Consider the following 12,427-nt stretch of genomic DNA (forward strand, 5'->3'; position numbering starts at 1 on the left):
GGACATGAACAGCATGCAAAACTAAACCCCAAGAACCCAGCTGAGGAGCTACATGAAGAGTTCAGCTCCAAAGAGGCAGGGGACTGAAGTAAAAGGTTGAGACACTGAACCATGGGGAGACAGTATGAATGGAGCCTGGCAAAATCCGAACTCTCCACAGTGCATGCCACACAATTGCAAGCTCCCGCACAATACTGTGTGCCTGACAAAGAAGAAGGCACCATAGCCCCTGACCAGCTTGGTGAGCATTGGTCACAAAGCCCCAACTGAGAATTGGTGTGTCTGTGAAGACATCAAGCGAGGGCAGAGGACGGCGCCAGGGAACTAATCCCTGAAAAGCCCAAAGAGGAAACCGGTAATGCAGCAGCCAGCAAAGGGCCATTAGAGACCGTACCCATGTGATCACAGTCATGGCAAAAGGGGCTGCCCTACGGATACCAGAATAGTCTCCAGAGTCAAACTCTGCCCAAAGGGTAAATGATGAGGGAAAAGTCAAGGCTCCCGCACAGCTGCTCGAGCAACTGCAGAGTCACTTGGCACCCCCTCAACACTAACAGGTGGTGGCGCTGCAGCTGGGCCAAAGCCGCCAGAGGTAGAGACAGCGATGCTGACCGAGACTCCCAAACGAAGCCCCAGCCGAAGTCCAAACCTGGATGCAACCAACTGGGACTTCCTCCAGTTCACCAGGAACCCGAACCCGGGAAGCTGGGAAAGAACCAGATCCCTGGCTAACAAACATGTGGACTGGCTGGGAGTCCACACCAATCAGTCATCGAGGTAGACCAACACCCGAACACCAAGCAAATGAAGACAGGTCACAACGACTCAAGCCAAGTGCGTAGATATGAGGAGCCCGACTGAGCCTGAACGGAGGACCCAAAAGTGGTGTCACCCCACTACGAAACCTAACCAATCCCTGAACCTCAGATGTACATGGACGTGACAGTACATGTCCCAGAGACCCAGAAAGATCATCCAAGCAACTGCCTTGTGGACAAGATAGTCATCCAAAAGGAGGGGCAACATGGTCATCCAAAAGGAAGGGGGGGCAAGGAATGAATTGGTTCAACATGGAAAGATTAAGGATGAAACTGAAGTCCAGAAAATCCTGTTTCAGGAGCAGAAAAAGGTGGGAGATCCAACAAAGAGACACTTCAACTACACCCAAAGACAACCACTCTGAGATGACTCGAAGAAGACAATGACTGGGGGAGGAAGACAAGGAGAGGAAGCCAGCCCCAACAGGCCCAAACCCCCTGAAGGAAGAGGGACTGACCAACTCCACTGCAGACTGCACAAAATGACCTGAAAAACCCATGAATCATGAGACCAGGCACTAGCAAACTGAGCAAGCCTCTCCCCATCCCCCCAACCACCCCATCAATGGGCAACCCACGAAAGGACCGGTACAAATCCCTAAAGCCGAAGTTCCAAAAGAAGCAAGGACAGCACCGATCAGACAAGGAGGGATTGGCTGAGGGAAGCACTTGCGACCCAACCACTGTATCCACAGATGACCTACCTCGAACAACAGCAGGCTTCACCTTAGCTTTATTGACAGCTTTGGGACCCAAGAACGACTACCATGAACAAATAAATGATCCGAGACAGGTCTACATGCAGTCGCCACAGATGACATGAATTGAGCCACAACATCCTTAGGAGAAAAAAGCATAAGCCACAACATCTTCAGTAAACGAAGAGGCAGAAATGAGAGCTCTGCCTGCACTGCATCCTAAGACTGGGCCAACTCAGCCTGTTATGTGCAAGCCAGGAGCCATAGAATGTGGCCACTGCCTTCCTAAGAAAAGGGGGCATACTGCTTAGGGAGTGCAGCCACCGCTGCTGCAGCTGAGGCCAAGACCCTCATAGGCAACATTAACCCATAACAGTACAATCAACACTAATCATGATTATGATGAATTACTAAACTATTATAATGTTCTCCATATTTCACCTTACCAGTTTTTGATATTATCAAAGCTCTTCTCATTTGTGATGTCATAAACAAGCATAATCCCCATGGCGCCTCGATAGTAAGCAGTGGTGATAGTTCGGAAACGTTCCTGGCCAGCTGTGTCCCATATCTGGAGTTTGATCTTCTTCCCATCCAATTCAATAGTTCGAATCTTGAAATCAATACCTGTAATACACATGAAAGACAACCAATATTACTCTTGCTCAATAAAATATATAATAATTTAGACTATACTACAAGTAATTTTCTCACAAACATTACACAACTTTTTTTTCTTTATACCACAAGAAAGCCAAGCATTTTAGCTACATTTTGAGCTTTACAGGTACAGTATTGAAAGAAATCTGACAACTCTTAAGCATTTATTTCTAGGGTGCTATTGTGCTTCCTGTGCTATTTTGCTGAGATAACGCCATGCAAATGGGTCACTTCACAAGTGGGACTTCTGTTTGGCCTACCGAGCACCAGAGCTAAAACCTGACCCACCTCACAGAGGTGCAGAGAGCAAGTAACAATTTTCCACAACACCGGGAAGAATCCAGAAACTCTGTGAAGCTTCACAGGGAACTGGAGGGTTAACAAAGACCAACACCTTGAAAACATCAAATAACTGCACATGATTCACACAGAACAAGAGAAATATTCAAAATTAGCCCAAAACACATAATACCAAATACCATCACTAAGTGGCCTGGCTTCCACACGCAGCCATATTGCTTTGGCTGATGTCTTGCGGGACAGTACTGTTCCGGGTCTTTCAGACGTGGCAAACCCTTCAGCTTCAAGCCAAGTGCTGGCCATCTTTGGACTTGTTCCTGTGGAGCCCATGTGCTTTGTACTGTACTCTGTTCTACATTTAATATTTGCTCCATGTGTGTGTTTACTATCCGGCTTATTGCATGACCCTGGCTTTGTTGTGCTTCAGGTTGCATGCATCCTGAGTTCCTTCCCAGTTCCCACTAGCAGTGCTCCCCCACCCCACCCCCCAGTACTGACATATATTTTCTCTGGTGAGTTCGGCTGCCCCTTCCCATCACAGTTTCTTTGGCAAAGTTTCTCCAGCCCATCAAGCCAACTATGGTCTTGTGCGAGCCTGAAGGGTGCTCATCGTCTTTGCTACCAAACACTGGTAATTCTTTCTACCTCTGCCATGTTGCCTGTTGGGTTGGTGACACCTACGACCCTGAGTCCTATGCTGTTTGTTCCCCCTGGGTCTTCACATTGATTGATTAAGCTTCTAATGTATAAGCTTTTCAAGCAGCTGCCACTTCGAGAGGTAAGTTTGCTAGAGATAGGCATTGCATGACCCAACATAATACGGGGTGTGGTGGGGCGTCACCTGACATATGATGAACATTTATATGTCGTAAGATTCAAAACTGCTGATTATCTGCAGGTCAACGGGGCTCACATCCTGTTCCTCAGGACTCCAGTAAACAGAGGCCATCTTGAAAAAAAAAAAAGTCAGCATCCCTCCTGGCAGTGAGTGCCTCAGTAGTGCCAGAGCAACCATAGCTGGCACATGCAGCTCCAGCTCACAGCACAGCTGCACAAGTCAGGGCCACAGCACCATTCAATAATTACGAGTAAAATAAATAATTGCGATTATTTTGCATTGATAGCAATTCCTTTTGCATCATATGTGCAAATATTTACATTTGTTATTTTTTCCCAGTTATTTATACCTATGCCTGCATTGGCCCTCTGTTTTGGGGTCATCTGCATTTTTTTATGTCTGTCATTTCTGCATTCTTTCTGACCATTGCTCTCATTAGTCATGTTACCGGTTGGCTCTTCAATACTCCCGTTAATTTTGTGTACCTCGGCATCACGTCCTTCCACACTGTTATTGTGAATGAATCTCTAGGCCAACGGTTCCAGAGTTTTGTTCAGTGTTCAATATTATTTGCACAATCTGCATATATAGCTTGTAGCTTTTCTGTGAATGCTAACCTTTATGTTTCAGGAATGTCATTCATTAGTTTGGTTATGTTTTCCCATCATGGTCTGTCATTGTGACAAATCCAGTATGTACCTTGTCTGTTTGCATAGTGTGTAGGTAATTCTGTACAGCTCAGGTGAAATATTGTGTTACAGGTGTTGTTGACCTCAGATGGGGAATAGAGGTCCAGGCTAGATGGACCCCGAGCCACCCAGACTACCCTTGAGACCTTCCTGAGTGAAGGAAGCTGACCTCGGGTGTGGAGTGGAGGACCAGGCTAGAGGCCCTCTGAGCCACCCAGACCACCCTTGTGACCTTCCTGAGTGAAGGAAGCTGACCTCGGGTGTGGAGTGGAGGACCAGACTAGAGGCCCTCTGAGCCACCCAGACCACCCTTGTGACCTTCCTGAGTGAAGGAGGTTGACCTCAGGTGTCGGGTGGAGGACCAGACTAGAGGCCCTCTGAGCCACCCACACTCCCTCCAGACCTCACTCCCTCCCCTGCTCTTATCCTTACCTATAGTCGAGATGAACGTCGAATTAAATGCGTCCTCTGAAAATCTGAAGAGCACGCATGTCTTCCCGACCCCGGAATCCCCAATTAATAAAAGTTTAAAGAGATAGTCGTAAGTTTTCGCCATCGTCGGCTTATTTGTTGATATGATGACTATAGAGGAGTGGAGTGTGGGCGGGAGAGGCGCGAGCAGCTTGTACGATCCTCCAGAGGCAGGTTGGATGCGAGTGAGGCGGGGCGGGATCCCCTTCCCCGGCCCCCCAACACCACCCGTCCTCCCCGCCTCCTCTACCTTATACATTAATGGACTCTTTAACTAGTTGTCACATGAAGACTCACCTCCACCAGTAGCTCACTGCTTCACACGCCTCACAACTCGTCTCTCACTCATACCCACATCTTGTTTTCCTTCACCTTCCTACCAACAATATGTAATAGGGAAATGGTGTCTGGTTTGTAATGAACTAAAAAATAATATATAAAATATTCTGCCATTGAGTGTGCGTGTAAACTGATAAGAATATCAGTAAAAGTATATATTAGGTAAAATACTACCAGATCAGCTTTTACCTAATGTATTATTATATATATATATATATATATATATATATATATATATATATATATATATATATATATATATATATATATATATATATATATATATATATATATATATATATATATATATATATATATATATATATATATATATATATATATATATATATATATATATATATATATATATATATATATATATATATATATATATATATATATATATATATATATATATATATATATATATATATATATATATATATATATATATATATATATATATATATATATATATATATATATATATATATATATATATATATATATATATATATATATATATATATATATATATATATATATATATATATATATATATATATATATATATATATATATATATATATATATATATATATATATATATATATATATATATATATATATATATATATATATATATATATATATATATATATTAGTATATTTTGGTAGCAGTCTTTCCTGTTGACATATATTATTAAATATGACCGAAAAAGTAAGATTAATAATTCTAACACGAATTTTCTCTATCTTTCTTACGTTTCTTTTCACTGTTGATGGTAATTCAAAGATCAATTCTCCAAAATTCATTTTTATTTCTAGTCTGACGCGACACTTGAGCGGTTTCGTAAAACTTATTACATTTTCAAAGACTTTAGTTTTACAAACACACAACTGAAACTGAATAGAGCTTACACATCTTCGAGTTTTTATCTACATTTGGGTGAGGTGGATGAGGTGAAAACAAACTTTCAACAATGGGTATTGAATGGGTATTAAATTCAAACACAAGACAGAACACGAAACAATGGGTATTGAATGGAAGTAATTGTAGAAAGCCTATTGGTCCATATTTCTTGATGCTTCTATATTGGAGCGGAGTCTTGAAGTGGGTAGAATATAGTTGTGCATTAATTGGCTGTTGATTGCTGGTGTTGACTTCTTGATGTGTAGTGCCTCGCAGACGTCAAGCCGCCTGCTATCGCTGTATCTATCGATGATTTCTGTGTTGTTTGCTAAGATTTCTCTGGTGATGGTTTGTTTGTGGGAAGAGATTATATGTTCCTTAATGGAGCCCTGCTGTTGCTTATGCATCGTTAAACGCCTGGAAAGAGATGTTGTTGTCTTGCCTATATACTGGGTTTTTTGAGGCTTACAGTCCCCAAGAGGGCATTTGAAGGCATAGACGACGTTGGTCTCTTTTAAAGCGTTCTGCTTTGTGTCTGGAGAGTTTCTCATGAGTGGGCTGGCCGTTTTCCTGGTTTTATAGTAAATCGTCAGTTGTATCTTCTGATTTTTGTCTGTAGGGATAACGTTTCTACTGACAATATCTTTCAGGACCCGTTCCTCCGTTTTATGGGCTGTGGAAAAGAACCACAGCCACATGATTAAATGTAAACTCTGTCAGCAGAACTATTCACATACTTTGCGTCAGTGTGACACCTCTTTGTGTCACTTGTGACACAAAGATTATTGATGTGTGTATTTGTGTGGGTGATTAGATATGTATGTGTATGTATATATGTATACGTATATATATATGTACATGTATGTATGAGGGTGTGTACATGTGTATACAACATTGATAATTTTGTAACTAGCGTCAAACATTGTTATTTGCTTAGCTAAACGAACTAGAGAGTTCAGTTCCTGAACCAATTATGTGCCTCTGTAATCCTTTACACCACCGCCCACGGGATGGGTATGGGGTGCATAATACAGAAAGAAATTGAATTGAATTGTTATAAATCGAGTAACTGGAAACTGGTGACATCAACCTGGGACAACAAGAGGTCACCTGTACCGACCGGGGACCAGCGCAAAGTGTTGCATCTGGAACAAAAGATTTCACCTGGGCTGTGCAGAATTATCTCCAGGATGCACAAAAAGGCAAGGAATTTACTGGGTTTGCAAAGATGACAGATTAATGTTGGAGAACATAACTAAACTGATGAAAAACATTCCCGAGTCACAGAGATTATCATTCACAGACAGGCTACCAGTGATATATGCGGACTGGGAAAAGACAACATTGGATAACGACCAAAACTCAGGAACAGATAGTTTAGAGAACCGCAGCAGTAGTGTGGGGGAAGAGGGTATTGTGGTACAAAATAACAGCAATATTACAGAGCCAGGTAATATAAACAATGAGAGCAACAGTGAGACAGAGTGCATAAATGAAGGAATTGGGACGAAAAACTGAGATGGCTCCAATAAAGAGGTAGACAAGACAGACACAGGTATAAATACCTTGAAAAACGCACAACCGGAACATATTTGCAAATTCTACGCTAAAGGAATATGCAAATATGGAAAACTAGGAGCAAACTGCAATTTTCTGCATCCTCGAAAATGCAAGGAACATGTTGGCGAGGGGTACATGCCGTTTTGGAACAGGGTGTAGATACTTTCACCCTAAATTATGTCAATTTTCAATTAGGGACAAAAAATGCTACAATCTTCAGTGTCCGGAATTCCACATGAAAGGTACACAGCGTTATAGACGGGAAGATCAATATGACATTACTGGAAATTTCTTAGAGGAAGGCAGAAACAGAGTAGTAAATATAAGAGAGAGGAAGTCAGATGGAACCACTACAGGATTACAGAGGGGGAGGGAGATACCCACAAGACTGGAATACAAATTATCAACACGCACACAGGTACTACACCACACAACACCCGTCCTACTACCAAAACTGGACGAATCACTTCCAAAACAACACACCCTGGACCTGGGTAGAGTGGGAGGAGAACTACCAAAGCCCACCAAAAGTGACACGCAATGTGGGAAATCATTCATATTTGCAAACATACAAGGCTTGAAACCAAAATCAAGAAATAAAGTTAAGTTCATAAATGGCCTCCTAATAGAATCGAACTCAATATTTGGTGCATTTACAGAAACCCACACAAAAGACCACATGGATAGTGAAATCTGGATCCCGAATTATAATCTATATAGATGTGACAGAGTAATTAGGTCTAGTGGAGTAGGTCTGTATATTAAAGAGGAGCTGGCATGCACAGAGCCCCTGAACTCGTCCAATGAGGTGGTAGAGGTACTTGGAATCAAGGTAGAAAATATGAATCTACTTATTATTTTAATATACAAACCGCCAGATGCAACAGTTGAGGAATTCACTGAACAGATTCACAAAATAGAGAATATCTTTGATAACCTAGCAAACCCAGTACCAGATATCATCTTCCTTGGAGACTTCAATCTACCCAGTTTAAAATGGAGAATAGTAAACAATAACATTACAGCGGGAAGTCAACCTGGAAATAACCAAACACAGGTCAGAGAACTACTGAAATTCTGTGACAAATTCTCGCTCAGTCAGCAGATTACAGAACCAACTAGGAACGAAAACACGCTGGACCTGATATTCACGAACAATGAGGAGCTAATCAGAGACATTACTGTCTCAGACATTACGTACTCGGACCACAAGCTCATTGAAGTGCAAACTAACATTAATAACGGTAGTAGGCCCAAGAGAAACAACAAGCGAGAAGGGCTATTCAATAAATTCAATTTTAATAATAAGAGGATAGACTGGGAGAAAATAAACAGGGAACTTACAAACATTCAATGGGAAAATGTTCTAAGAAATAAAAATCCTACACAATGAATAGAAAAACTGACTTCTGAAGCATATGAAGTCTGTCTGAAACATGTTTCTTTGAGGAAAGCCAGAAAGAGGTCCAATGTAGAAAGAGAACGCGGACGACATTACAAAAGGAGGAAGAAATTAACGGAAATGTTTAAGCAGACACGACTCTCCATACAGAGAAGAAATAATTTAAACAAGGAGATTGAAGAAATAGAACAGAGACTGAAGCACTCCTATCAGACTGAAGAAAGGCAACTAGAACAGAAAGCAATTCAAGAAATAAAGAATATTTTGTCTATATCAGATATAGACAAAAACACAAGTCACAGCTTCGTGTCATCCTTTGCAGATGATACAAAAATCAGCATGAAAATTACCTGTGCTGAAGACATTGATAAACTACAAACAGATATAAACAAAGTTTTCGATTAGGCAGCAGAAAATAACATGATGTTTAACGGTGATAAATTCCAGGTACTCAGATACGGCCAAAATGAGGATCTTAAACATAACACAGGGTACAAAACACAATCGAATCTGCCCATAGTAGGAAAACAGAATGTCAAGGATTTGGGAATAATGATGTCCGACGACCTAACGTTTAGGGAGCATAACCAAGCAAGTATTGCGTCAGCCAGAAAAATGATCAGATGGATTACGAGAACCTTCAAGTCCAGGGATCCCATCACAATGGTTGTACTCTTCAAATCACTTGTGTTGTCCCGTCTTGAGTACTGCTCAGTACTCACTTCCCCCTTCAGAGCAGGAGAGATTGCTGAAATTGAGGGAATACAGAGAACATATACGGCACGCATAGACGAGATAAAGCACCTAAATTATTGGGATCGTCTCAAAGCTCTCCAAATGTACTCACTAGAAAGGAGACAAGAGAGATACCACATAATATACACATGGAAAATACTTGAGGGACAGGTCCCAAATCTGCACAGTAAAATAACAACGTACTGGAGTGAACGACATGGAAGAAAATGCAGAATAGAACCAGTGAAGAGCAGAGGTGCCATGGGCACAATCAGAGAACACTGTATGAACATCAGAGGTCCACGGTTGTTCAACGTCCTACCAGCGAGCATCAGAAATATTACAGGAACAACCGTGGACATCTTCAAGAGGAAACTAGATTGTTTCCTTCAAGGAGTGCCGGACCAACCGGGCTGTGGTGGGTATGTGGGCCTGCGGGCCGCTCCAAGCAACAGCCTGGTGAACCAAACTCTCACAAGTCAAGTCTGGCCTCGAGCCGGGCTTGGGGAGTAGAAGAACTCCCAGAACCCCTACTCCCATCAACCAGGTATGGGAGTAGGATCTGACAATCTAGAATGAAGCTAGCCTTTCTGCCTTATATTTACCCTCCCGGCAGTGCTGGGGTGCTAGAGATTTCTATCATGCATTTGGAGGCCAATGTGGGAAGGAATCCACAGGAGACAAACTCTGAGTCCATCATTGATTATTTTATTATATATGTCTCTAGTTTCAGACATAAGCACGTCACAGTTATGCCTTGGGGAGCTGAGGGCAATCAAGGATGACGAGGAGTCACTTACAATTAGCGTGGCAACTTTGGATTTATATACGCGTTCGAATTCAAGGATTATGGCAACCAATTATTTTTTAAGAGATGATTGATCGATAAAGATTAAGCCACCCAAGAGGTGGCACGGGCGTGAATAGCCCATAATTTTTTTAAGAGTGAAGGCTCAGTTATTTATACGGCGCTCCACACTCATAGAAGGAACCATCTCTCGCTGCCACAACTGCTGAAAGTGCAGTTGTTGTGGCAGCGAGAGATGGTTCCAGTCCTTGCACTATAGGACTAGTGCAAGGAGCCATCAGTGTAAATAATTTGGGAAAGGGAGCATTCACTGACCAAAGCATCAATTTGACTTAAGGCATTATACGTTGCTCCTTGTCGAAGCAAGGGTTGTTCTTTAATCAGCTTCTTGGGAGGGAAAGGGAAGAACAGTTATTTGGAATGGGGTGATCTTCAATGGGGCAGGAAAGTGTCGTTTTTGTCTCTCTTGGTAGAGGTGAGATGAATATTATACAATCTGAGCACAGTGGCGGTTTTGGTAATCCATTTGGAGGGATGTTGACCTTCAAGGAAGAAGGCTTGGAGGGCTTCAGTGCAGGGGTTAGGGTGGGTTAGCCTAAGCATCTTGATACCAATTAAAGCATTAATTTCAGTGATACGATCACTTACACATGAAATATTCAGTTCCTTCATGTTTAGTAATTTAGTTGTACGGGAGCATCCGAGGATAATCCTCATGACTTGGTTTTGCATCTTTTTCAGCCCTCCAAGCATTCTCTCAGGCACTAGAGCAAGCATAGGTGCAGCATAATCGATCAGATCGAATATATGAGAGATACATCATTTAGCCATTTCTCACATTTGCACCATAGCTTGGATGATAGCCTGCCACAGCCTTGAGAGCACGGAGCCTCTCTCTACATTGACGACCCAGTCTGGCTACAACATTGCGGTACAGTGGAACCTCAAGACCAAGGTAATTGTATCTGGTTACATGATCGAGCAGAGAGCCATCATGCAGCTGCATCTTGCAAACAGCCCCACCCCGTCTGGGTGGGTGTCGGCTCAGGATATTTTTCTCAACTGAGATGACTAAGCCTAATTCCTGACATGTGTTCAGTCGAGTTCAGAACATTTTGGGTGTTGGTATACCCATTGATGTTGGATCAGTATATCATCCGCATAGCTAATGATGTTTGCTGGGCCTCCTAATTACTGAGTTTAGGAGTGCATTGATTAACACATTGAACAGAGTAGGACTGAAGACACCTCCCTGTGGAGTACCCAGTTCAAATCTCTCGTTACACTCCTGTGTCCTTGGAGCAGTTGGATAGATAGCCTCTTATCCACCATAGGAGCAAAGTTTGCTCAGAATGAAGGGTAGGTTAGCAATGTCAAAGGCTGATTTAAGATCTAGGAAAGTGGTATATTACCCTACAGTATGCAGGTTGAGGAAAGAGGTAATAGTGATGTACACTCTTTCCATGCATGAAGCCATGTATCTGGGGAGACAACAAGTTACTAATTCTATAAAGGAGACGGTTTAGAACCATCCTCTCAAGACACTTACAAAGACAACTAGTGAGGGAGATTGGGCAAGAAACACTGCTGGTTAAGATTAGGAATGGGAATAATAAGGTTGTTGTCCATGACTATTGAAGCTCCCCAGTTTCATAGCTCATATTATACAATTCAAGCAAAGGATTTCTTGGCACTAGCAGAAGCACACACAGTATGTCGTAACTCTATCCTCCCTGGGAGATGTAGCTTTGCCTTTATGCAGAGTCTAGTTCGTATTCAGTAAAAAGCATGTCAGTCATCCTCCTGATGAAGCCAAGTGTGAATAGTGCTAACTTCATGCTTCATCCTCCTGATGAAGCATGAAGTCAAGGAGCCTTGTTTTTTCATCCTATCTATTATTTAACTCATTCCGAGTGGCTAGAGGAAGACTGTAAAAGCTATAAGTTGTGGTCCCAACTATCTTCTCTCCTAATATTTATAGTATAACTTCAACTGGGCTTTACTTATGGTAGATTATAGCAAATAAATCTGCCAAAAGCTAAATTGTAGTTAGTCAATGTTTATTAAGAATAATATACTTTTTTAAACTGTTCTTATATTGGACTACTTTAAGACTACAACATATTAAACCCTCGGCAACCCTTAAGCCGAGGTGTACACAAGGTAACCCTGAAAAGTGGAGGGAATTAAAAATAC

General features: G+C 41.9%; 1 protein-coding gene across 1 annotated transcript in view; it reads right to left on the bottom strand.

Moving 5' to 3' along the window:
• The window catches only part of Rab8 (RAS oncogene family member Rab8), a 40,464-nt gene extending 35,750 nt beyond the window's left edge, over positions 1-4,714 (bottom strand). Inside the window, exons 1-2 of the mRNA XM_045751537.2 lie at positions 4,436-4,714; positions 1,963-2,143 (exon numbers count right to left, since the gene is read on the bottom strand). Of these exons, the coding sequence (XP_045607493.1) occupies positions 1,963-2,143; positions 4,436-4,559 (305 nt within the window). The 5' untranslated portion in view covers positions 4,560-4,714. The remainder of the gene's footprint in view (positions 1-1,962; positions 2,144-4,435) is intronic.
• Positions 4,715-12,427: the final 7,713 nt, after the last annotated feature.

Source organism: Procambarus clarkii, chromosome 23 (assembly GCF_040958095.1).
Source record: "Procambarus clarkii isolate CNS0578487 chromosome 23, FALCON_Pclarkii_2.0, whole genome shotgun sequence".
Lineage (NCBI taxonomy): Eukaryota > Metazoa > Arthropoda > Malacostraca > Decapoda > Cambaridae > Procambarus > Procambarus clarkii.